General features: G+C 36.1%; 1 protein-coding gene across 1 annotated transcript in view; it reads left to right on the forward strand.

Annotated features, from left to right (window-relative positions):
* CWF19L2 (CWF19 like cell cycle control factor 2) overlaps window positions 1-24,946 on the forward strand; it is a 65,094-nt gene extending 40,148 nt beyond the window's left edge. The window contains exons 11-18 of the mRNA XM_085064001.1: window positions 787-912; window positions 2,118-2,255; window positions 11,717-11,929; window positions 13,556-13,672; window positions 16,746-16,901; window positions 18,234-18,314; window positions 20,588-20,689; window positions 21,566-24,946. Of these exons, the coding sequence (XP_084920127.1) occupies window positions 787-912; window positions 2,118-2,255; window positions 11,717-11,929; window positions 13,556-13,672; window positions 16,746-16,901; window positions 18,234-18,314; window positions 20,588-20,689; window positions 21,566-21,706 (1,074 nt within the window). The 3' untranslated portion in view covers window positions 21,707-24,946. The remainder of the gene's footprint in view (window positions 1-786; window positions 913-2,117; window positions 2,256-11,716; window positions 11,930-13,555; window positions 13,673-16,745; window positions 16,902-18,233; window positions 18,315-20,587; window positions 20,690-21,565) is intronic.
* Window positions 24,947-26,000: the final 1,054 nt, after the last annotated feature.

A 26,000-nucleotide genomic window follows, 5' to 3' on the forward strand; every position in this document is an offset into this window, starting at 1 on the left:
ATTTAATCAACTGATTTACCTAAACATCTTTGGAGTATAATCAGGAAGTGCTGGCTTTTAAATTATTAAAAAAAAAATTATTATTAATATGTTAGAAAATTAAAGACTTACTTTTTGGTGAAGAAATTCTGCCTTCCCCCCCCTGCCGTGTATGTGTATATATATATATATAAAAATATAAAATATAAAATATATATAAAAATAAAATATAAATATAAATATAAAATATAAAATATAAAATATATGTACCATTATTTGAGAACACCCTTGTGAAGTGGGGGCCCTATGAAGGACCTTCCATGAAGACTGGTTCTATAACTTCTTGGAGGACTGACGTGGGGATGGTCATTGTCCCTACCCCCAGTCCACAAAAGAAGTGGTAATGTGGTGTAGCTTTTCAGATGGTTTTCAGGAACAGAATTATAATTATGGTGGTGTATCGTAATTCAATATTATCTATTTAAGTCTTCAGAAGCATTATGTGTCTTCTGGAGATAAACCTTTAAGGGGGGAAAAAAACCAAGAATACAAACTTGGTTCTTTTGGAAAGATAAGCTTTGCATTTAACTAACTGAATGTATTTTCAATACTTTTTTCTTTTTGGATGTGAAAAAGAATACCTTGTTAAGGTGAAACTCTCCACTTTGAATTATAGTGAACACACAAAATTCGAAGAATCTGTTAATTAATCTTTAGGATTTTAAATGTTCATTTAATGTGGATTAGGTATTTCTTTTGGCTTGTCTGTACCATCTGTTTTAAAATATGTCTTAAAACCTGACACAGGCTTCAAGCCGTCAAGAAGATGAGCAAGTGGTCCTTGTCAGAACAGATGGAAGTGGAAGGGCATGGCCTGTGACGGGACCAACAGAGCCACTGGAGCCAAAAGGAGGACGGAGAAAGCGGCAGATGGTAAGTTTTACAAATCTGAGTATTGAACTGTAATTCTTAAATGATTTTTAAGTTTTACTTTTATGATGCTGTAATTAATGAGTATCTTATCAGAATGTCAATTGGTAGTTAAAAAGTTCCTTTCAGAAGATGATTGTAGTTAAGTGTTAGAGTACCTATTTATTAAGCATATATTAAGTTTATTTTCAGATTGCATATCCCAAGGGATTACTTTAGGGCTTATTTAAATGCACATTCGAGGAAAAGTTATCACAGTCTCTTAGCTAAATAGTTTATATTACATAAAATTGTGTAAATAACCAGGATTAACAGAGCTGAATATTTCTGAAGTGAGAAAGATTTTACTGAGAGACTCATGATAATAATAATAATAAGAATGACCTAATCTTTGTAAAAAATTGCTTTGGGGAACAATGAGAAGGTTGGAAGCTGGAGCAGTGTTTTATTCCTAGGATAATTGCTTCAAATGGTAAATATAGTAGCACTTTGATCTTTATGAGATAAGTGGAGGTGACACTAACTGGTATTTCTAGCAAGCATGTTCTTGATTAATAGGACAGATTAGTTTGCAACACTGCAATGGAGAAGTGAAAGACACAAGAGGGTGAGAAATTAGTTTTCATCCTCCTGTTCTTTCCATTTTGAAAAATGCTATCCTGCTTTATGTTAATGACCACTCCTTGTGCTCCTTCAGAATTTAGTTCAGTCCTGCCCTAAGGGACATCTCTGTTCCCTTGTGCACTCTGTCTAGGATGGCAACATTTCCCAGCAGAGGTACCATATTCATACAGGTTTTCAGTACTGTCTGTGATTCCTGTGTTTCAGTAGTGTCTGTAACTTTACAAAAGCTTTAGAGTTGTCAATAATGAAAATTACTTCCTAGAATATTTCATTTTTATGAGCTTATTAACTGTTTCAGTGAAGTACTGTATATCTTTCCTTAGTGTTAATGTTGTAGTTCTGATACCTTAAGGATATAAAGGATGTAGTGGCTTTGGAAAGAGGCTATATTTTTATTTAGACATGGTGATGCAGTTGAAGAAAGGGGAAGATGTTCTTTTCCTTAGGTAAAATGGAGCTGTTAGTTGTTTCGGATCAGCTTAGCTTGATTCATGGGTCTTTAAACTTGTTGAAATTGTTAGGGTCTGAATTTTATAGCTGATCTTTCTTAGGTTAATATTTATTTTTAACATGTTTGCTTCCAGGTCCCTACTCATGTAGATAAAGAGAGAGTAAGATATTTTCAGGATGATGATAGTATGAACCTGAAGGATTTGGTCAGAAATGAGAAGATGAGAACAGCAGAGGATCAAAACTCACTGTTCATGCGTATGGCATCAAAGGTAAGGTGTTGTGTGTATGACTTTTTAATTAAGTATGTTATAATTAGAAATATCAGGGAGGACGTGAGGCCTGAGTAAAGAGAAGTCCTGGAGGAAGATGAGAATAGTTTGTGGTTACATAATTATGCAGGACTCTCAAAAATAGGGGTCAGTGTAAATTGTAAATGGTAGAATTTCAAACTACAAAGAAATTCTACAAAGAAATTTCACAACTACATTGTGAAACATCTGAACTTTTTCTTAAGATCCGCTTTAGATAGTCGCTGGAGAAACGTACATATTTTAGTGATGTGAGTCACCTGTCCTATTTTAAATGCCTTCTGAAAGGCATTATGGATAAAAAAGGAATTAAGGTGTCTAGTTCAGACACAGGAGATTATGCTATAGAACTCTCAAATAAACAGGAAAAGATCCCGTCACAGGTATTGAGGCAATAAATTCAGATGAAAGACAGGGTTGATGAATGTGAAATGTTGGTAATCGTGAAGCCGTGACTGTTCACATGCAAGAGGCTGTTGATGCTTGATTTGAGAATCATTGTGAGTCTGCAAACATCGTCTCAGTGCTGGTGTGATTAAAAAGAGAAGCAGAATTTTGGAGGTTATGAAAAGGGAGAATTCAAGAATGTTTTAAAGCATGTAGTCAATGTGTGGTGCACCCATATCTTGAATGCTACCCAAGCTGGTAAGCATACCCTGTAATCAGAGGCACTGACTGGTGGCCATTTGAAGAAAACCTAAGTAAAGAAAACTTCTTCAGCTTGGGGGGGTGGGTGGATGGGTAGGGGAAGGCAGCTGCTAGACTAGAACAATTAGCATAAAAGTTTAATAAAATACAACTATTTTTGTTTCTCGTATGGGAAGCGGCCATGGAACAGAGTTTAATGTGAAGGAGTGGTTTGGGATTTTTTTCAGTTAGGAATAAAATTGCAGAACTTGTGTTGTAGAGCATGAAATGTGTGGAGGCCTTAATTGTGAGTGGGAGCAAAAAAAGATACAGCAACTTAGTGAAATACAGTTTCATTGTTAAATATTAAATAGGGAGATCTAGATAGGTTTTGGCTCAGAATTTCCACAGTAAATGCTGAGAGCTGCAAATGTGCAGCAGAAGAATCAGTTCTATGAGCTTTCCCCCATACCTTTTAGCCATTGCTGGAGATTGATTTTGCAACATAAAATGATCACGAGTGAGAAAGCAGCTGAGGTTAGTATGTTTCATTCTAAAGGCTTTTTTCCTTTTTTTTTGTTTGTTTGTTTGGCTTTTTTGTTTCCTTGTTTTGTTTTTGTTTTTTTTTTTTAGGACAGAATTTATTAATAATGTTACAAAGATCTATTGTATTTCCTAGCCCATGCAAATACTTTGTTTTAGTTTTGGAAGGCTCTGAATTCTTCCTGATTTCAGTGAGCTTTGGATCAGATGCTATGTAATATGTTTCTTTTTTGTTACTGGGCAAAGATGTACTCCATCACATTATTTTATTAGAACAAGTTTCTTGAATCAATACTTAGCTCTTGACGAACCTTTTAAGATTGAGCCATTCTATTTATTTGCTGGCTAAGTGTATTGAAGCATGTGCTGAAAGTAGATACTTTGTCAAAGCCATTACGCTGTTGCAATGTCCAATTTTAATTCATGGTAGGTAGTCCTTCAGTCCCATGCAATGTCACATTTAGGTTTTGAAGGCATTTTTGTTTGGCTTTCATAAAAAGAAGCATCACAGATGCCAGTTGTTCTCTGCTAAGATCTAAAATGCTTTTGGTAATTTCTATACAGGTGATTCCCAGATCTTGTCACCACAAAATGTGATGGTGTTCCCCAGATGGTGATTGTTTCTTGATCTTAAATTAAGAAACTTGGTCCTAGGCCTCCCTGAGGTTTTCATGTCTTTCCATGTCTGTAGAATGCATTCTTACAGAATCTCACTTACAAGATCAGTGTTACCACTGAAGTGTTGACAGCAGTCTGAAAAATTTGGGTGTGATCTCAGATATTGTAGATGATTATTTATGTACGTTATAAACCTATACTACATGGAATATCTGCATTATGATCTGGGTTCAGTAAGATAGTCTTCAAAATTTTTGCATCTCTCCTTATTGAATTCAGCAATGTTTTATGTCGAGCAGGAAGTCTAGCAAACAAATCTCTTTTGCTAGTTTTAATTTGATAACATACTACACAAATTTAACACATACAAATTACTTCCTCTTTCTGCCTTCATTTGAGAAGTGGAAGAATGATCCACAAAAATTAATCTGTTGTATTTCAAAAGAGTGGTCAAGGAAACTACTGCAAGTCTACAGATTATATCCTACTTAGGATGGGAGAAGGGAGATCCTGTCCCTTAAATTCTGTTCAGTGATTTCATTCGTCTAATCACTGTGAATTGCCTATGGCACTATTATTTCCTTCATGGATTTTCCCAGGGCTTTTATCACTTTCCCAGACTATTCCCAGAAGAAAATTCGAGCCACAAGGCTGTTGAGAATGGAGGAAATAGATGCTGCTCTCACCAATGGGAACAGAATGAGAATGACAGACCAGCATGTTTTCTGGCTTTTGCACAGCTGAATGCTCTGCTCTAGATCAGTGTTATTTTCCCGATATTTCATGCTTTAATGATATTTCAAATGAAATGCTAGCTAGCTGTTATTGAAGATAATAACATAATTGCAGTTTTGTAGAGAGAGATAGGAATGTTGAAATAGAAGGGTATAATTCATGAAAGGATTTACTTTCTTGAATGGGACTTAGAAGAAATATCAGTATGTAGACCCTAAATCTCTCTTCATGAAACCTCTGTCTAATCCCTTGTGCAAGTGAAAGTCTATATAATATTATCTCATGCCATACTTCCACTAAGATTCACAGACTAAATATCTGTAGTGTTCAAGCCATACGTGTACTTATTAAAGCTTTTTTCCCACCTGTGCTTTTCTCAAGAGCTCAATGGGATCTGATGGAGTGAATTTGCCATCTCCTCGTTAGTTGTTTACCTGTTGAGTCTTTATTTTAAATTTAGATTCTGACTTACCATTGCCCTCTTGTCCATTCTTATTTTTCTAGTCGTGTTTCTAAGACAACCCTGCTGTGCTTGAGGCTTTTTCCTCCCGTTGCCCTTTAGCCTGTGTTCAAAGGTGGCTGATGTGGACGTCACTTATCTCAGCAGTTTGAAATGCTGCCTTTTCCACAGCCATCCCATGCATGCTACTATGTCAGATTTATGAATATTATTAAAAACGCCCAAATCTTTAACTTGCAGTGGTGAAAAAAACTTTTTTAAAACAAAAATTTAAAATCCAACTAATCTTTTTGATGTATGGAAAAAAAGCAGGCCTAGAGTTTGATTTGTTCATATTTCGTGTTATGTCTCAATAAAAAAACCCAACCATTTAAATCACTATCTCTTTTTACTTTCTTCACCTTTGAAAGTGGATTTGGTTCTCATTGTTGTAGAAGTATGACTTTAGAATACAAAAAAGTCAACAAAACATTTGAAAACTGTTTTTTTCTGACAGTTTTAGAGTACAAAATGTGTGTGAAGTCTTAGGTTTTCACTACTGATAGCTTTAAGTACCCTGTCTGTAGTTTCTTCAGCCCTTGACAGTTGTAAGTGGTTCAATTTTCCCAAATTCATGCTGTTAAGACTTATGTAATCCTTTCACTTATGTCAATAGACTCTTGTGGGTGTTTAGAGACTGATTCCTAGAACATTACCTCAAGAGAAATTACCTTTTATTTGTACGTATTAATTCTACTGAGGCTTTTTTTTTCCTTTTTATGTTTTACTTAAAGAAAGTGAGAACAATTAATTTGTGTTGTTCATCAGGCGATTTTAATTTTGGCCATTAACTAATTGTATTTTAAAATATGTGCAGTAATTCCTAACAGGAATTTCATCAGTGAGAAATAAAATGCTCTATTAGTAATGCTGACCTTTCTTTATGGATTTAGCCATGAGGTATGTTGGTATTACAGATTTGCAGAAAGGAAATTTGCATGTTGCCATTCCTTGCTTCTGTAAAAGTCTGTAAAATGGAAAATTACTTCCAGCCTTATCATTTTTACTTGCTGTGCAAATCTACCTATTCACATTTTTGCATTTCCATCATCATAAACCAAAACAATAGTCTAGGAAAAACCTTACAAGCTAAAGTGCAAAATGCAAAATGTTGTTGCTGCTGCTACTATTATGTAATGAACCTTTTTCTTCTCTTTCTTCACATGGTGAAGCAATTTTAGCACAGTATTTAATAGACATGATAAAGCCAGCAAAGCTCTGGTACCCTGTTGCTTTTTACATTTACTTAAAGATCATGTGCATCATTTGCTGTGAAAAAAAAATTAATGTGAAAACCCAAGAGAAATAATTTCCAACACCTTGTTCTGCTGCATTTCAGTTCAATGCACTGAACATCCTTCTGTATATATTGTGTGGACACAAAGCTGTTCCTGCATGTGGAAACAAATCAACAGCAGTGACAGCTGGATTCGGGAAGAAAACCTGGGAACAGTAAGAATAGTGTAAATGCAGCCCATACTAAATAAGACAACAAGCATTTAGCGTTCTTGCCAAATTATGTTAAAATTGTAAGATATGTTCCAAATGAAGACTTGTGCAGGACTGTTTTTCCTAGACATTAAAGTTATGGCCAGGCATAACTGTAAAGTGAAATGCTAATCAGACTTTTAATAGCAGAATTCTATGGCTGAAGGTATTATATTTGGTTTATGTTTCATGTCATTGACTTGTGTATTAAGTTTTATTTGTCCTAATAACTAATTGTAGCAAAATCTACAGTTTTTGTTTAAAATAGAAACAAAAACAAAAAGGGGGTTGGTCCCTAACCATTGAGCAGTACTCAGTCATCTGTTTTTTGGGTGTCTTCTGCTGCTCAGATGTAGTCCTGAACTACCTTGCTCACCAACGTGATACATAATCCTTTCCTGTCAGTGACACAGGCCTTAAAAGCACTCTGTGCATTGATATCTTAAAATCCTTTGATAGTATGTGTTTAAAATAGTCTTAATTCAGTGTGATGATAGGTTTTGAAAATGCCTGTTTGCTGAATTATATGATGAATTAAACCGACAAATTCAGATGTCTGTGTTTGTAGGGCGACTGTAATTGTAATAAGGTTTGCATGATAAAATTCTGCCATTATTTGGCTTAAGCAAATAGTATTTGAGATCAGAAAGACTTCTCTGCGGTGATTTTGTTGTTCAGAATAGGTGCTAAATGCTGAATAAATTTAAATGTGGTGAGATGAATTCCTATGTCACTCAGGTTTGTATTCTAAAATAATAGATTATTCTTCTTTGCTGCTTCCTAAAATATATTATGATACAACATTCCACAAATATTAACTCTGTCATTTAAAGTTGAAGACGTCAGTGTTGCCATGACAATTTAAACTCAAACTGATACATTTTATACAATCTATAGACTTTTTTTCCCACAAATATTTCAAGCAGATGCACTTTTATTAGCTTATATGGAAGCAACTCTAGCTGTGATTGCATTAGCAAGAAAACAGGAAAAGCAGAAGTTCAATAGTTGCATACAAAATGGAACAAGAAAATAAACAGAAAAGTAACAGAGCAGAAAAGCTGAAAATAACTGACACTGGAACCATGCAGGTGTCTTTTGTGCCTCTGCTAATTGTGTTTAATAGAATTTCCCGTTTCATCCACAAATTTCAAAGGAAATTTGAAGAGGGGAGAAAAGTGTACTTGAGGTATACAGGTATACTCTCTTATGATTAGGAGTTCTGTCTTTTAAGATTTCCTTTCAGTATCACAGTGATACCGAATTCTTTAGCAGGGCTTTTTATTTCAAAGGGCCACCCAAAAAACAGGTAATATCAGCAGAGGGACCAGTAAGAGATACAACATGCAGCACACTTGAGATGGAGTGTGTAGGAAGCCAGCAGTGAATAAGACTCCAGGGGTTTTACTGTGGAATAAGAAAAGTAGGATTGGTTTAAAATGAAGCTGTGAGATATGGTTCCAGTGGTCTGGACAGAGGTTGGCAGAAAAATGAGGCTGACCCTGGAGTGTACTATGCAAGAGTTACTTTAGGAAGTAGCCCATGCCAATGTGCCTGATGGCTTCACTAATGTAACAAATTAAAAAGGGCATCAATTATTTTGTAAACAGAATGTTAGATAATGAAATTATTCATGTAATATATTCATATTATTCATGGTAATTATCATGATAAGGATTTTAATCAGAAAATACAACACTGTAATTTTCCCTTTCTCAAATCATTCTAATTTATGCATAGTCAGATGCTGATTTCTTTCTAAACTCCTGTGCTGAATGGTTAGAGATCTCACTCCTTTTCTTGGGTTTTGGCCACATTTGCACTGTATTTGAGCTGTCCAAATGAGAGCCCAGAGGGCTCCTGAGAAGTTTGGATGCCTTCCCTGACTGCTTTTTAAATGTTTGTGTATTACAGGCCTTTCTTGGCGTGGGCAAGCACAGTTGTGATTCTTCTCTGTTGGTTAAACCAAAACTGCATCCTGGTTGTGGAAAAGCAAATGGATGGTAGAAATGACACAGTTGCACTGTTACACTATGAGATTTGGGAGGCCATGTCATTTTGCCTGGTAATAAGAGTACTAAAGCTGCCTTTGTGTCTGGTGGTTAATCAATGCTTGCCGAAAGAGAAGGGAAATTTGGAAAAAAAACAGGGTGTAAAAGAAGGAAAAATTTGGCAGATAAGCCCAGAACAACAACAACAACAAAAAAAAGTGAAATAGAAAAAAGAAGACTGGGGAGTGTAGAAGTGATCTGTCTTATGAGCATGTCAGTTTAGCACAGCTCTGGGCTTTGGTCAGTGTCTGGTAGAAACAAGGACTTCAGGTGCATTGCCTTTATGGATACCTGAATTTCCTTTATTAACTTTAGATAATTCAATCACATATTGTAGAAAATTCCAACTTTAAACTGATCTGTCAAAGTGACTTCCTGCTTCTTTCTGATCTCTGTGCAGCACCTGAGCAGCAAGGGCAATACTAAACAATATCAAGCACGGCGAGGGAACTAAATACACAACTTCCAGAATGCATTGGCTTTCATGTTTAGCAGGTGTGATGCTGCATCTATGATGCAGAACAGCAGCTTTCCAGCAGCTGTAATATATCAGCATAGTTCCTTCTTTGGATGTGTACTAGCTCTCTGTCTTTTGTATGGAAGAATATATGTATGAAAGAAATAATATTTTAAATGATTACTTGCTTTCCTTCTGGCATTTTAGAGAACAATTTATTCTTGTTCTTTCAAATCCACTTGAACTTATTTTGAGAGATTTAGTTACGGCCAAATAATGCAATTGGCAGAACACACTAGGCACCTCATTGTACAGATAGGAATATAAATGTTTTAAAAGAGGGCTGGAGCACCTGTCCTAAGAGGCTGTGAGAGTAGAGGTTGTTCAGCGTGGAGAAGAGAAGGCTCCAGGGAGACCTTACAGCACCTTCCAGTACCTAGAGGAGGATTAGAAAAGAGAGGGAGAGGAACTTTTCACACAGGCAGATACAACAAGGGGTAATGCCCCCAAACAGAAAGGGGGTTGATTTAGTTTAGTTGTTTGGAAGAAATTCTGTACTTTGAGGGAAATCAGGCCCTGGAACAGGTTGCCCAGAAAAGCTGTGGATGCTCCATACCTGGAATATCCAAGACCAGGCTGGAGGGGGTCCTTAGCTACTTGGCTTAGTGGAAGGTGCTCTTTAAAGTCTCTTTCCACCTAAACCATTCTATGGTTCTATGATCTCTTATGACTGTACCAGAAGAAACAAAATCTAGATTTTAGGCAGCACCTACTTTATAAAAGTGGACTACTTTGTATGTATGAATTTTGCTTTGGGTCCCAGATATCATGTCGTATACTGCAGTTTATCCATGTTGAAGAGAGGCATCTTCCAGGCTGTTTAGTAAGATGAATATTTATTCTATCACCAGGGACTCTGTATTTTAAAAAGTACTATTATTTTAAAATATAAATTTAAAATTTAAAATAAAATATTATTTAAATATGTCTGTCAAACCAGGAATTTCCATTACTACTTCCAAGTGCAAGCAGAACAAAATAGTAATGATATTCTGTGCCACATGGGATACTCCTGATAGTCAAAGTGTTGTGATTTTCATTCTTCTTTCTAGTGTGCCAGCTCTCATGTTTTGTATGTATTTCCATTCTCCTGGCAAAATTTTTCATTAAAAAAAAACCCAAACAACCAAACTTTATGTTTAGTGATAACAAAATGGTGCTATTCTGTAAGCAGTGCTTCTGCTGCAGGTCTAATTTTACGTTTTTAATGCTTATATGATAGAAGAACAAAGACTTGATTTTTGACACCCAGCCCATTAAATGGTTTTTCTAAATCTCAGGAATCTCCTGTTTCTGTTAAATATAGAATTACGGCACTACATTAAGACAGAAGAAGAATGGAGTTGAACTCTTGAACTGTTGATTTTAGTCTGCAGTGCCTTCCAGTAGGAAATGCTCATCAGTGGTTAAGTGTATTATAGCTGAATAAAATAATATTAAGGAGGCTCCTCCTCAGTTCTTTGGTAATGAAAGTACTGAGCATATTTAAAATAAGCCATTGATCTGTGTTAGAGAAGTGCAGTATTTGGGAAAAGCCAGAGCTGTTGTCTTTGTTTGGGAAAGTTACTTGTGTACTCTCAAAAAAAAAAACCAAACCCAACTGGTTTTTTTTGTAATATTAGATTATCCATACACACTGTGCCTGGGATATTTGAAATAATTTCTTTAATTTGGAGACTGTGATTCAATTATAATAGCATGCCTTCCAAATGCCTTCAGCTAACATTAGTTCTTTGCTAGGGCTACCCTAGTCAATATTCTAAAATATATTAAGTTTTGTTGTGGAGTGCAACATGTGGACTCAGAAAGACTTAGTATTGAAGGCAAAGACTGTTTTCTTCACAAAATGGATTAGTCCTGTTCGCTTGGTAAGAATAACTGTTGGCATGTTTTCACAGAATGTGAACATGAAGTGCAGAGTCATGGTCTAGTAATTTCACAAAAAATTATTTAATGGTAGTTGTAATAGGAGAGGAGGAGGAGAAGGGAGAGGACAAAATATATGATAATAAATGATATATAAAATTGTACAGCTATTTAAAGATAGCTGAAATTATTTCAAGATAATACTATAATATCTAGCCCTTAATTTGAAATGGGATATAGTAATCTACTCTTCTTACTGCTGTCACACATCTGTGTTTTATTACCTGTGCTAAGATTGTGTATGACTGCTCTTAGGAGAGATACTTGATGATTCCATCTGCAGCAGATGTCACATGAAAGGAAGAAATGCTACTGCTCATGTACTTTATGCTTTTCTCAATGAAGCATTGTGCAAAGAGCTAAGTATTTTCTCTTGCTACTTTATAAATATGTGCAATTTTTCTGTGTATCTTTTCAGCTCATGGAAAAAACTGACAGAGATTACTACACTCTGGATGACATGTTTGTTTCCAAAGCAGCCAAGAGAGCACACAGTGGGGAAGAGGAAGAAGTACAAAGAAGAAAAGCAATCCGTGAACATCAGCAACTTGCTGCGCGCATGGAAAAGTGCCCCTACTGCTTTGATAGCAGTGAACTTTCTAAACATCTTATTATTGCAATTGGCACCAAGGTAAGAAAATAGCAATTTAACACTGGTATCGAAATAAAAAAGAAATTATGTTAGAGTGCTTTAAATTAGGAACGAAATTGCTTCTATGGAAGGATTTATTGTTCTGCATCTTACTTCCTTTGCCCTTTCAGTTGATTCCACAAATTCATCAAGGGTGAGGAAGAAAAAGATATAAATCTGTAATGAATTTTAAAGCTAATCTTTGATGTCAGGACTTCACATTTGTGGAAGACAGGAGTAATAATGAAAGATCTCAGTGCAGAGATTAGACTGTTGGTGGATTTGTGGAAGACTAAATCACACTTCGCTGGAGGAAATTTGAACTGGTGAAGAACTGTAACTTGATATCAAAGAAAATTAGGTGCAGAATTCAATTTTTAAGCTTAGAATCCTTTGAAATAGACAGAAGTTTGGTTTGGAAATATTTCTGCTTCTGTTAATGCTTTTAGAAGTTGCATAAATATTTGGATTTATTACATCTGAAATGTTCCAGTATAGCTTCTCTTTTTGTCTTTTTTTTCCTCTAAAGTTTTCATTTATTATTGATGTTTTCATTTGATCTGAAACTCCTTATAGGCAAAGGAGTGATGCATAGATATGTATTAAGGTACATTCCACTCTTTTTTTTTAGAGATTATATATATATATATATAAATTCATACAGAAGCATGTGTGTCTGTATGTGTCTGTATGTATCTAATAGATAAATATACAGAGTGTCCTGGTTTTGTCTGGCATAGTTACTTGTTTTCCCAATAGCTGGTACAGTGCTGTATTTTGGATTTAGGGTGAGTGTAATGTTAATAAGACACTGATGTTTGTAGTTGTTGCTAAGTAGCGCTCAGGGACTCTTCTCCTTCTCATACTTCTCCACCAGTGAGAAGGTGGGAGTGGCACGAGAAGTTGAGAGGGGGAACCTCCAGGACAGCTGTCCTTAACTGACCAAAGGGATATTCCAGACCTATGACATCATGCTCAGTGGATAATCTGGGGGGGAGAGTTGGCTGGAGGGCAGTGCTTGGGAAGTGGCTGGGCAATAGTTGGTGGGTGCTGAGCAGTTGTGTTGCACATCACTTGTTTTATATGATGATGTTGTTGTTGTCATCGTCATCATTGAATTTCTTGTGCTTTTAAACTATCTTAACCCACAAAATATACTGTTTTTTCCAATTCTCTCCCCCTGTCCCACTGGGGGCAGGGAGTGAGTGAACAGCTGTGTGAGGTCCAGCTGCCTGCCAGGTTAAACCATGACACAGAGTATGCATTTTACATATACATATATACACACACATATATAATTAAAAATGCATGCAGCAATGTATCTCTGTTAAAAATATTGGAATGGACTAAACAGTGTGATTTCATAATAGCTGTGATACCAGTTGGTTTATAAGGGTGATATTTCTGCCTTGGTGGTGGAACTGCTCTCTGGATACATTAGTTAGTTTGAGCTACTGGTGGATAATGGGCCCTTTTAAAAAGCACTAAAATTGCTAATACCTTGCTGTAATTAGTAGGTAATGGCTTCTTATTGGTTTGAATTTAGAAAATGATGAATTTATTAGCCTCAGTAATGGGAAGGTTTTTAGCACTTGAAAACTGGGCATTTTTGTTTGCTTTTCCTAGGTGTACTTGTCTCTACCAAGCAACCAGTCCCTTACTGAAGGTCACTGCCTGATAGCCCCTCTACAGCACCATACTGCAGCCACTCTTTTGGATGAAGACATCTGGGAAGAGATCCAGGTCTGCTGAGAAGCTGTTTCCTATTCTGACAGTTTCATAAAATAATTTTGTTGTGGATAATAATGCATTTGTCATAAGTACCTATTTTCTTAATTTTCAGTCTGGCAGCTCTCTTCTGATTCCACTAAGGGGCAGAATGTTCTTGCATTGTGGTTGAAAATTAGTGGTCAAATATTACAGAAAGGAGAGGCAGGGTAAATAATGAAGAAAATTTCCAACTCATAAGCACAGCAAAAGTTTTCCTGGAATGCTGCAGAACATGCATGCTTGGAGGTTCTTTGAAACCATGTTAGAAAAACTATTGGAGATGAAATGGGTACAGCTGATCCCTTACAGACAGTAGAATAACTGGCTTCACAGGATTTTCTTGGGAGTGCCAAGGAAAAGAAAAGGATTGTCAGAGCAGGCAGATGACTTAAAATTCAATACAAGCTGGGGATGTTGTTTACATATCTTCAGTTTTTTAAGCTAATCTGAGTTTTGGGTGGATATCAATTGACAGGGAACAGTTTTACTTTTAAAATCAATGAGATCTCTGTTAGAATCCTATTTTCTGCCTCTTTTGAAAAGCATGATTAGAATAAAGTGCTAAGCATGAAGAACTGTGCTTTCCAACTCTCCTATGAAGACATTTTGAAGATTTTTAGTACTGTTTTCTTCGGAGATGGAAAATCAAGGGAGGGATGTAATAAGCTTCTGCCTAGAAGATTGACTATGTTTGTCAATCCCTCACCCCCTGCCATCAAGATTATTACAAGGGGAAAACAGTTTGCAATCTCTTACATTGAAATATTGGAGACTATATCAGACTAGAGAAAGGTTTCATTGTTGTAGTTGCTGAGATTCAAAACCAGCATAATTCATAAGTTTGAAATAGCTTAAATAACATTGGTCTTGCTTCAAGTCTGGCAGATGGATTCTCTGACCTTTCAAATTTGCTCCCCACATTGACTCTCATGGCTGATGTTGTTTAATACAGTGTTTCCTGGTAAGTTATGCTCCTCTCCGACCAGGATGGAAAAGGAATTCTCTTGTGTATGACAGAAATGCCTAAGAAAATTGGATAAAAATCAAATAAAGTGCAGCAAGTAGGATCAGGAGGAACAAAAGAGCATGTGGAAAAGTGATAAATATGTTTTACTTGCTAGAAAAGGCTACTAGTTGCTAAAACCATTATTCTTTGATCCTGTGAATCTATTCATAGACAGCGTACATGTTTCTTTGCGGCAAAGTATTTTGGAAAGTGATGGATACATGGATTTTTTCCCCTGACTTCTATGAAGTACAGTAGAAGGAGTCTGGAAGGCTTTAGTGAGTGTATAAGCAGACAGTGAGTGGCTAAACTAACTTTCTGATGCTGAAGACATATTTTATATTACTGTTGAAGGGAAAAAATTATCACACCATTATGTATTCACAAAATGTTGTATGGAGGACATGTTTTAGCTAACCATTTTTGCTGGTTTTCTTATTTTTTAGGATAAGTTGGAGTAAAGCAAGAAGGGTTCCTTTATACTGTATGCCTTGAAGCACTTAAATTTAACGTATTGTGTAGTTTAGACTGATGTGCTCACTTGCCAAAGTAAATATGCAGGGAATATATTTAATATGAAAAGATATAAACCTTTACGCATTCTGTGTTGACTGAACTGTCGCATGCATTAATGTTGTGCATTACATCCAAGCATAAGCCAAGCCTTGTTATATGCCCTTATGGATGGTTTTGTCCTTTCCAGTACTAATTATTCTTGATGCTTTGGCCTGCTCAGAAATTGGAGGAAAAGTGCAATGTATTTAAAAACAAGAAAATGCAGCTGGGGAAACGTTAGCTAACATCTGTTGATATTCTAGGCTTTTTGGTGGACTTGTATTTCAGTTGATATTGCAGGGTAGCAGTTGCAAGTGACAGTCTTTGTCAGCTTTTGGTATCTTACCACATTGCTGACTTCAGTGTGTTTCAGAAGTAGATGTCTGGGGGCTGGAGTGACAAGAAGATGACAAAAACCTATTAATTCAGAGTAGCCTGTCACTCTGTGCTGTAAAATCCTGTATCAGTCATGGAGCACTGGTCAGTGTCTTCTGGCTGTAATTCATCAGTTGTTTCAGGGGAATGAAATTTTCCTATCACGGCATTAGTGAGCAGCTCATTAGTGAGGAAAGATTAAGGGCACAATGACTTGAAGAGCTTAAATGCCTAGTTTAGATACATATTTGGCCACACTTCTTAGACTTTTAGTTTGGTTCAAGCTATACTGTACAAGATGCTGAAGGGATGGAGAGCTCAGTTTCTAGTCCTGTTGCATTGAAAACCTGGTAGTGATTTGCTTTCCTTCTATTTTACTTCAGTACTTGCTGATGCTGATGAATATGTGTATTTGTTTATGTTTGTTTGATTCATTAGCTCTCTATTTACATTAAGATAAGAAATCTTAAACTTTTAGATGGGATTAGCCTTTTAATGCTGCTGTTTGTACTTCTGAGCACTGTTAATTGGAAAAAAGTGTCAGTGCAAAAAGGACAACCTATGAATTACGTGAGTGGTAGGACTGTGGTACTGGTGGTGTACGAGACTCCTACAGGTGATCTTAAAGATCTAACATGCCCACTGGAAATACTGCCCCTTTTAAAATTTCTTTTGTTAAACTGCATAATTGGAAGGAGTAGTAAAAGGGTGATTGGAACTGCAGTCAGTAAAAGCCACGACATTACCTTAGAAATTGCCAGCTTGGGGCCTACAGTTAAAGCTGGGTTGTTTTATGGAGCACTACAGTTATGAAGTTCAACATAGTTTCAATTTCAGCTGTAAAAATATGTGGTATTTGTTACAACTAAGTTTGCAGTGTTAATTATATTGTGTATTTTGCAATAGTTTTCTAGACTTCCTATTTTTTAATCATAGGAAATGTAGTTAATATTAAATTGGTAAACAATACAGGAGTTTCCTAGTATGATTGCTACTGTTTTCCATTTTGTTGTTGGTTTATTACAAATATAATATGCTAGTAAAATAATATATTGTATCTGAAAGCTTTGAAAAGTTAGTTTAAATAACACTTCTTTTTTCTTTAAACAGATGTTCCGAAATGCATTGGTGAAAATGTTTGAAGATAAAGACTTGGACTGTGTGTTCCTAGAAACAAACATGAGTATGAAGAGGCGGTATCATATGGTATATGAATGCATTCCTCTTCCAAAAGAAGTAGGAGATATGGCTCCAATCTACTTTAAGGTACGTGAAAATGTTTTTTCTGAAGTAATTTGAATGTATATATCTTAATTCATCTATTTTTGGAAGACATTTTTGATACTCAAGTGCTATTTTTGAAAGGATGTATTATTCTTCAATCCTTCTTCTGGATCCATTCTTTGCTAATATTCCTTGATCTTAAAATAAGCCCTGTGAGGTAATTCAGTTTTTCAAGTAGTCAGTGGAAGAGCTGTATTTCACTGAGTATTTGTCCCAAGTCTGACTGTACTGACAAATTCTGGAAGCAGGTGAGAGAATTGCTGTCTCTTGAAGTGCTTGGAGGATTACAATACCTCTTACTTAAGTTCTGTAGTATAAACTTAAAATGCAAAACTTCTGCTTTGGCAAGCATTAAATGAGAAAATAATGTTACCTTTTCTGAGAAATACCAATGTAGATACTGTTTCATCCCCATTTTATTTTAGTAAGCCCAAATTTAAAATGTACCTTAGGCCTCTGATGAACATTCTACAGCATGATAGGTATTTCTTCTATAGCTTTTCTGGTCTTTTTCCCCTGACCCTGTAAGAATAGGTTCATTGAGGCTTTTGCCTGGAACTCAGTCCTTTAAGCTTTCAGGAACTGACTCATGATTTGCCTTTTATAAGTAAATTGTTTGTTCTTTGAAATACTATTTATGCTTTCTGGAAATAATGTGATTGGGGTTTGATGAAGTTGAGCAGCAGTATGGTGAATAACATTGCAGTAACTTTTACCACACTTGAAACTCTTCACCTGTTAGATCTGACTGCTGTGCTTCAGGTGCTGGTAAAACTTAGGGGTTTTTTGAGTACTCAAGAAAGGAGGAAAACCAGTATTTAATTAATGTCACTTATTTTAGCAGTATCTACCATTAAAACCAACAGCAAATGAAATTTAAAAGTTGCTTACACCATGCTATACACAGTTCCATGCTGTGGAAGATTACAGAGTCAGCTTTAAAGGTTTTTAAGGGCAGCCATCCTTTTAAGCTGGATTCTTCTCTTAGTGTTAACAAAAGAAAGACAGCTAATGTAATGAATTCATGAGAGGTTTTCCATGGGATGAGTAAAAAGAGAATGTGATCTTCTATTTGAAACTTGTGTCAAGCAAAAGTTAAATTAAAAAAAAAAAGAAACAGAGGAACAGAATTGGGTGAGTCTGAAAATACTATGTGATTTCTTTAAAAAGCTGTGGAAATGAGAAAAGTTACCAAAATGAAAGTTACTTTGTTAAGAAGTAATTGTTACTTGCAGTACAATGTACTTCACGACAGTTAGTTCTGTATTTGCTGTATAAGGACTGTTTTCACATCTAGATGACATCATTTTACAGAAAGCTATAATGGAGTCTGATGAAGAGTGGTCCATGAACAAGAAGTTAATTGATCTTTCTTCAAAAGATATTCGGAAATCTGTAAGTAATGAAGTGTTTTGAATCTTGAATTTATCATCACATTCTTCTAATCTTTTTCCATAATTAACTGTTTCAAAGAGACAAGAAAGAGGATAGAATTAGATTAGTGCATCAGAAGATGGCATAGGTATGATGAGAATTAACAGTCTGAACTCCTAACTGACATTAGGGAAATGATTTCCATTTATTTCAACAATTGGTGGACTAAGCTGCCAGCATTAGTTGAGAACAAAGCTGACACTTTGAGGACATGTACTGGCATAATTTTCTTGATTAGCTTCAAGAATTAAGGTAGATCAAAGATTTGTAAATTACTTTCCTGGAACAAATATGATGTGTCTTTTTCATCAACCTAAAACAGCCATTTGTGTTGCTATGTTTATGAAGTGAAAATATAAATAGCATTATGAATCTTTTTTTTTGTAAAATAAGGGAACAGTACCCTCTCTGTCGCCTGGATACTGAGATGAAACATCTTTATATAAACAAATCTTAAAGGAATAATGCTGGATCTGTTAGCTTCAAAGATTGTTCCGTCTTTTTAATATTGAGGTGGAAGATGTGTCATATATAGACTTTACCACAAGCAGTTTACTACTGGATAGTAATATACTTAATTTATGAAAGTGCTCTTTAGTGAATGTAGCACCTTTTTATGAAAAAAAGCAATCCTGGTTTATGAGAAAGAAGAGATGAGTTTTAATAATGAGACATGAAGCCTGATATAACAGAGGAGGAGATTAAATGCCGAAGAGAAAGGTATTCAAATAATTTGCAGCAAGGGTTTAGGGAAGACTTTAAACTTAAGGTGGATATAAACACAGAACAAAATAAGCTTCTTTGGGGTATCTTCTACTCGTTGTTTCAGAACAAAGAAAGCCAACATTTGTCACAAATAAGTGAAATACCATTTTCTTGTAATGTGGTAAGGCATTAGAGCATAAAATTTCTCTAAGAGTCTTCCTAGCCATACATTTTTGAGACTATTGTATATTTGTTTGAAGGTAGGTCAGTTTGGAGATTAAGTCAGGACAGTTCTTTTAATTAATACAATGTATATGAACATAAATTGTTACACAGTTGTGTGATTTTAACATAATTTTAGAGTAAAAGAGATGTCTGAAGCCTTCAGAAAGATCGGAGAGTATAGCTTAGAGACAGAGCTAAAGTTTGGGAACTTGGAAAGTTGTATTGGGAGTTGGTGGTAGCTGGAAGGAAGGTCAGATATGGTTGAGACATCACCTAGTGGGTGGATTGTATGCAGAAATTGTGACAAATAATTAAAAAAAAGAACCCCCCCCCAAAAAAAAAGCTGACCTTTTCTTTCAGGTGTCACCTGCCAACCCATTTTTCCTTATTTAATGATTTAAGTCCATTTAAAATGTTTTATCTTCCTTGCTATTCTGCGTTACTCCTCTGTATTAAATAATAATTATTTTTAGAGTCAATATTTCACGCAATAAATGAAACATGGCTCCTGAAAATTGTATAGTTATTTGGACTGTAGCAGAGGAAATGCTTATGAATTAGAGACTTCGTAAATCTTATCAGCAGAGAAACATCCTCAACAGTTAAAAGGGTGAAAAATAACTTGTTGCCGTGAAACACCAGGAATTACTTGCAGTAGTGTAGCAATAAATGATGGACATCTGTCTGTCAGACTGAAAGGGTTTTATTGTGGCAGGATATCCAGCATCTCCCTTGCAGGCTGACAGAATTATTAAGTTATCTGATTTGGCAAGTTAAGGGTAACTTCCATTCGTGTGGAAGGCATCTCTGGTAATGTATTGTCCATAGAGGTGTTTCCCTTTCCCCCCGAGCATCAGTTTTCATTGGGTAAATATTTCCTGTAACCGGTCAATATCTTACCTTTAATAAATGCAGCTTGCTAGTGGCTGTCTTAAAATTTCTGCTCAAACCACATAATTCAGAGATGTGGAGTCAGGGAGGCATTGGCGCAGTATGCGCACTGCTGCCTGGTGTCCCATCTCTTAGCTTCTCTTCCAGCTGTGTCCTCTGGAGGTTCTGCCACCCTGTCATCATCTCTTCTGTGTCTTTTTATCTAGTTGCTGTGTGTTCTTTTTCCTTACCTATTTGCTTTACCATTTCTTTGTTGCAATTTTATGCTGCATGTAGTTGTTTTGAGAGGTGGTTTAAAATAAAACATGATACTATCAACTGCAAAACTATGTTCAAATTCACTCACTTGTGGGGAGGTTAACTAAATGCCAACAGTTTGTTAAACATCTGAGAATGTGGTTTTGCATGTGTAGGTTCCTAAAGGATTGCCATACTTTTCTGTGGACTTTGGCCTTCAAGGAGGATTTGCTCATGTGATTGAAGATCAACACAATTTCCCTCATTACTTTGGAAAGGTATTGTTATGCAAAAGATTAATTTACCAATTATGCTCTGTTTTGGAAAGTTTAAGTAATTAAAACAGATGCTGCCTGGACAGTTACTTTGATGTACCCTATCTCAATTTATTATCTGCATTTTCTTGATGAGTCATTGTAACTTGGCTTGTTGAATAAAGGAGTAGTTGATTTTTTCACTGGTTGATACTGAGATTATGATTCTAAATCCGTGTTTCTTTTCAATTAATAGAAACAGTAGATATTTGACATTACAGGTAAATAATCTTGTAGAGGGAAGATACTTGCATCTACTTAAGTATTTTCATGGCCATAGTACTGACATATAGGTGCACTGACACCTGATTGTATAAATTAGTGTGCATACACATATAGATGCACAGACAACTCCTAAAATCCTCATCTGGTTAAATTACTTTTTGTGATAGGTATACTATATACAGGAAGAGCTGTAATAAATTCTTCCTTTCTTTATTATGTCAAAGCAAATGTTTTTTGAAAGAGTCAGTGTTGCAAAAACATGAAGAGTGATTGGGGGAGAAATATAACAGCAGGAAGAGCAAAGTGGGCAACTTTCTTTCTCTGAACTTACCTTAGTCACAAATGCACTAATGCATTAACAGTCTTTCAGTGTTAGGATATTTAGGCACGACAGCAATGTGCTGTGCTTAAAAGAGTTTTGCTGAGGCAACCATCTAGCAACTGCAGTTCTATGTTTAAGTTGGTATATTTTTCAGAATTTCAAGTTTTAATTAGCACTTGAAGAAAACTGACAATTTCATAATTTGAAGATACATATTTCTTTATTCTGTGAAAGTGTTAAATAATACAGTAATTTTGCATTTATCATTATCTATCTTACTTTTACTTGCAAAGGAAATTATTGGTGGCATGCTGGACTTGGAACCGCGGCTCTGGAGGAAAGGAATCCGGCAGAACTTTGAGGAGCAGCGGAAAAAGGTGCTGCAGTTTGCACAATGGTGGAAACCATATGACTTCACCAAAAAGAAAGAATGAGAACAACCCTGGAGTCAAGGACTATATAAGCCATAAATCACGCTAAAGGATACTTCCGATGTTAAGAATAACACCAATGTGTTACATGTTGGTAATATTTTTTAAAAATAGGATATTGTTTAATTGCTGATGATTTGTTTCTCTTTTGGACACTGGATCACATGTGTGATCATGCAGCCTGAAAAACAAGATTTGTACAGTGAGTTTGGATTTTCCTTTTTCAGCTGAGCCAGATGGATAATATCCATGTGGCCATTTGAGTTCTTAAAAATGTAACTTTTGCTTTTGGAGTTTTTATAATTTTTGAGACAACTGATATGTTTTTTATATTGTATTTAGCCAGTGCTTAATTATCATGGTGAATTTTTGTAGAAAACGGTGTACATTTTAAGAACATTTTGATTAAAACCAGTACATTGCTTCAGAAGGAAGTCATACAGAAAAAATAGTTTTCTGATTTTGTGTCCTTGTGGTCTTTAAATTGAGGTCATTGCAGTAACATAAGCATTCACGAAGGATGTGATTGATAAACCTGCTGTTGCCCCCTGCACAAGAATTAATGCAATTTTTTGTACTTTCAATATGAAGTGGTATTTTTCAAGCACAAAGGATGATGAGACAGTCCATAGCTGGTGGCAAATGACAGCTTGAATATGGGGAAAGGCAGCAAATGGTGGAAGGTGGAAGGCCCTCGGCATAGGAGAGGTTAAGGCATTGTGTGTCTCAACATGCTTCCTGTTCTTTTCCTGCTGAGCTATTGCTCTGTTAACTATTGTGAGCTGCTCAGGTTAAGAAATGGATCACTAAATATTACAAGGTTGAATAAGTGTTCATTTCTAGTCCCTTGGTGGTCTTTTGCAGCTCTGCTGAAGATCTGGTGCTTTCCCAGTTCTACCCCCACCACTGCATTGTGGCAAATAAGCCTGGTAGAGATGGAGATCTGCTGTGTTGTGAATTATTTTCTGTAGGATTTTTCTCAATTGGTGTCACTTCAAGAGAAAAAAACTTAATAGTAAGCTTTGATGATCATTTTAGTGATTTCATGTCTGATTTATACTGTGTTGACCAGCAAGCCATGGATAAAAGGGACAATTCTACTGTTCTCCAGTAAGTTTTGATCTTCCTTAGGCTATTGGGAGGACTACTTAGCAAATAGGACATTAAATAGTAGCTTCTAGTAGTTGCTTAGAATGTGGTACTGCTGAACCAAATTTAGGTAGAGTGCAGTCTTTGGTGGTGTAAAGCATGTCTAAAAATTGTTTTCTTGGAAAGCATATGTAGCCTCCACTCTCATCTGCCCTGTGTGATGATAGCTGGAAGCAGCAGAGGTGACTGTCTTTTAAAGCCATGGAAAAGTCTTTATCTGATGCTGTGCTGGAAAAGCAATTCTTCTGACATCACTTCTCTCAGAACTTGTGTTCATCAAGGGAAGTGCTGTGTTTCACAAAGGATATCCAACTTGTATGCAGAAAAGTCCTCTGACTCTGTGCTTATTTTATTATTCTGGTTTCAGCAAAACTGCTGGTATTCCTTGGAAAGGACTCTGAAATATAGGATAAGGGTAACTCAAGCTAGTGGTACAGGAAAATGTTTCTTACCCTGTTAAAAGTTTTTAGAATGGGAGACTGTGTTTATGACATATTCTGAGAATAGTGTCTTGTAATTGGTCACAGCCCAGACATGCATATCATCAGGTTAAGATGTTCCTCTTTGTAAGTATCTCTAAATATTCATGAAGCCATGACAGTCAACACAGCTTGTTAGGGCACTCGTGGAAGGCATGGTATGATTAGACTTTAGTCCTTACTCTTATAAATATGAAAATATTTTAAATAGACCTCTTTCATCTGGAAGAATACCCAGTAACTAAGTTCTTTGGCACTAAGAGGTAGAACATGTAAATTCAGGTGTCTTTAGGGGAGAACAGGGATTGGAAGATTGATTTCTTACATTGTTATAAGTGTGTTTTTATGTACTCTTTTGTGTGACCAGGGAGGAAAAGGATCTTCTTTTTTCAGGTGAATCTACATGTGTGACTTAACAGGTATTAGGTTATATCCATGTCCTGCCCTGTGTTACAGGAAGGCTGTGTAATATGTGCTGCTACTCTTCTACACAGTGCCTGGCATAAAATGCAATGTTTCCTTGGTATCAAGTCAACTTCCAGCTATGAGGACTCCCCTACTTTGTATTTCCTTGCTATGCTGAAGGAATTGTGTTCTCTCCCCCTTCATTCCAGGTCTCTCAGCAGTCTCTCATCTCCCTCAAGGCTTAGCACCTTGAATAGTCACTTGAGGAGCCTAGTCTGTCTTAGGGTAAAAGAGCTAAACAGGCTCCAGTGAGATGTTCACTTTCTTTGCTTTTCCTCAGGCTGTTCCATTCAGTCTGGGTACCCTGAAGCATGAGTCTTCATGTTAAGGACTCGGCATTTGGAGGTTATTATTTTTGCTCAAATTTGTACTGCACCATTAGCTACAAAATGAAGTGCAAAATTGCAAAACTACTTGCTGTCATTATTCTTACCTATAACCAATAGTTGGTCGATGTCAAGGTGATTGCCTGAAGTCATCTGTTGATGTAAACTGAAGTAGTGAAAAATGAGACTGATGTAAGCCTGGATGAACTCATGGAGCTAAAGTGAAAGAAAGACTTTAATGTTCTCCTGAACGAGTAATTTTCATTTATGCCCATATTCCACTTGCTTTTCAGTTCTTCTTTTGTAGCTTTTTTTGGAATAAAGCTGGGAGATGCTGCATGTAGTGCAGTCTTAGTGTAACAGTGATGGATTGTTGCTTGGTACTTGTTAAAAGACCTGAGAGAGAATAGTTTGGATTTTTGTTGCTTTGCTAGAAAAACAATATATCAGTGTTCAATCTTAGGTCTATTTGGGCTGATTTTTTTTCAGTTGATTCATAAATCCAAACAATGAGTTATTCTCAGAGTTGTAATCAAATGTGATTTAGTGGGATTTTACTTACTGAGTTCAACCAACTTGTTTTAAATTTCATAAAAGTTCTGAAAGGAAACAATGTGTTAAAATTAATAGTAATTCTCATGGCAGTTCTCCAATGCCTTGAAATCTCATGAAAGAAGAAAAATTTTGCTGGGTCCTCTTGGGAGTTCTTTGAAGTTTCAGCATTTCCTGTTTTCTGCATTTCTCATTTTATCATTAAAATATGTTTTTATAATTCTGACTGGACTATGGCTGAAAAGTCATGGAACACAGGCTGCTATATTCTTGCTTTAAGTGTAACTGTTTTGTAAACAAGATCTTTAATATCCTAAGTAAACTAGGACTAGATAGTAGAGTGCAAAACATCTTTACCTACAAGGCTCTTTGCCGTCCCTGGCTCCTGGGTGTGACCTAAACACTGTCCACAGAGGCACATCTCACATGGTGGTTACATTAGAGGAGGCAGAGTCTGAACACTTGATGTTTGGGTAGCTGGAAAAAGTTAATTCCTCAGTGCTCAAGCTGCATGTGCCTTTGTACATGTGGTCTCAGGGCAGCTGGCAGCCTGAAATTGCTCTGATGAGCCAACTTTAAGTTTGTATTTAGAATTAAAAATGCATCAATTCATTATTGTGAAATTTTTGGCTTTTGCAAAGCAAGTACCCTAGAGCATACATGCTGTACAAACAAATTTAGCAAAAATCCACAAGCACAATTAACATTTTTGAATAAAATTGAAGGCATTCCTCATGGACCTCTATCTTTGAGGTAGTATTTTTATTCAAGATTTTCTGGTTTGTGATTTCTGGTCATTGATGCACTGTTGGTCAACTGCCAATCTGGAATGAGAGATAGGTACATTTTGATTTTGAGACCAGACATGATGACTTTTCCAAGTCTCTCCCAACTCATTCTGCTGTGATTTTAACATCTTATTTGGTTCTGAAATTTTATGTGAAAAGTTTCCTCTTGGCTGTTGTGACAGGTTACAGGGCTTTGTTTGGGAATGCCAAGTGATTTCTTATGTCTCTAGATGGTTTTTATAGCCAGTTTCAGGTGTGTGCTTTGCAGTTTTTTATAAGCATTGCAGCTCTTCCAGCTCTTCCAATATTCTCCCTTTTAGTGCAGAACAACTCATTGAATGTTTGACCACAAGCATTCAGGAGGCCTGAGAACTTGCTAGGGAGGTGGAAGACAACAGCTAGCAGTCATAATTTCTTGATGGATGATGGCATCTGCAACTGGACCTGGGTTATGTAGGCTTTTAGTTTGGAGATAACCTGGGCAAATTGAATCAGTAATGGTGGCTTTATGATCTTTCAGTTCCTCTTCTTTCCTGGC

This window comes from Lichenostomus cassidix, chromosome 1 (genome assembly GCF_008360975.1).
Source record: "Lichenostomus cassidix isolate B80296 chromosome 1, HeHo_3.0, whole genome shotgun sequence".
Classification (NCBI taxonomy): Eukaryota; Metazoa; Chordata; class Aves; order Passeriformes; family Meliphagidae; genus Lichenostomus; species Lichenostomus cassidix.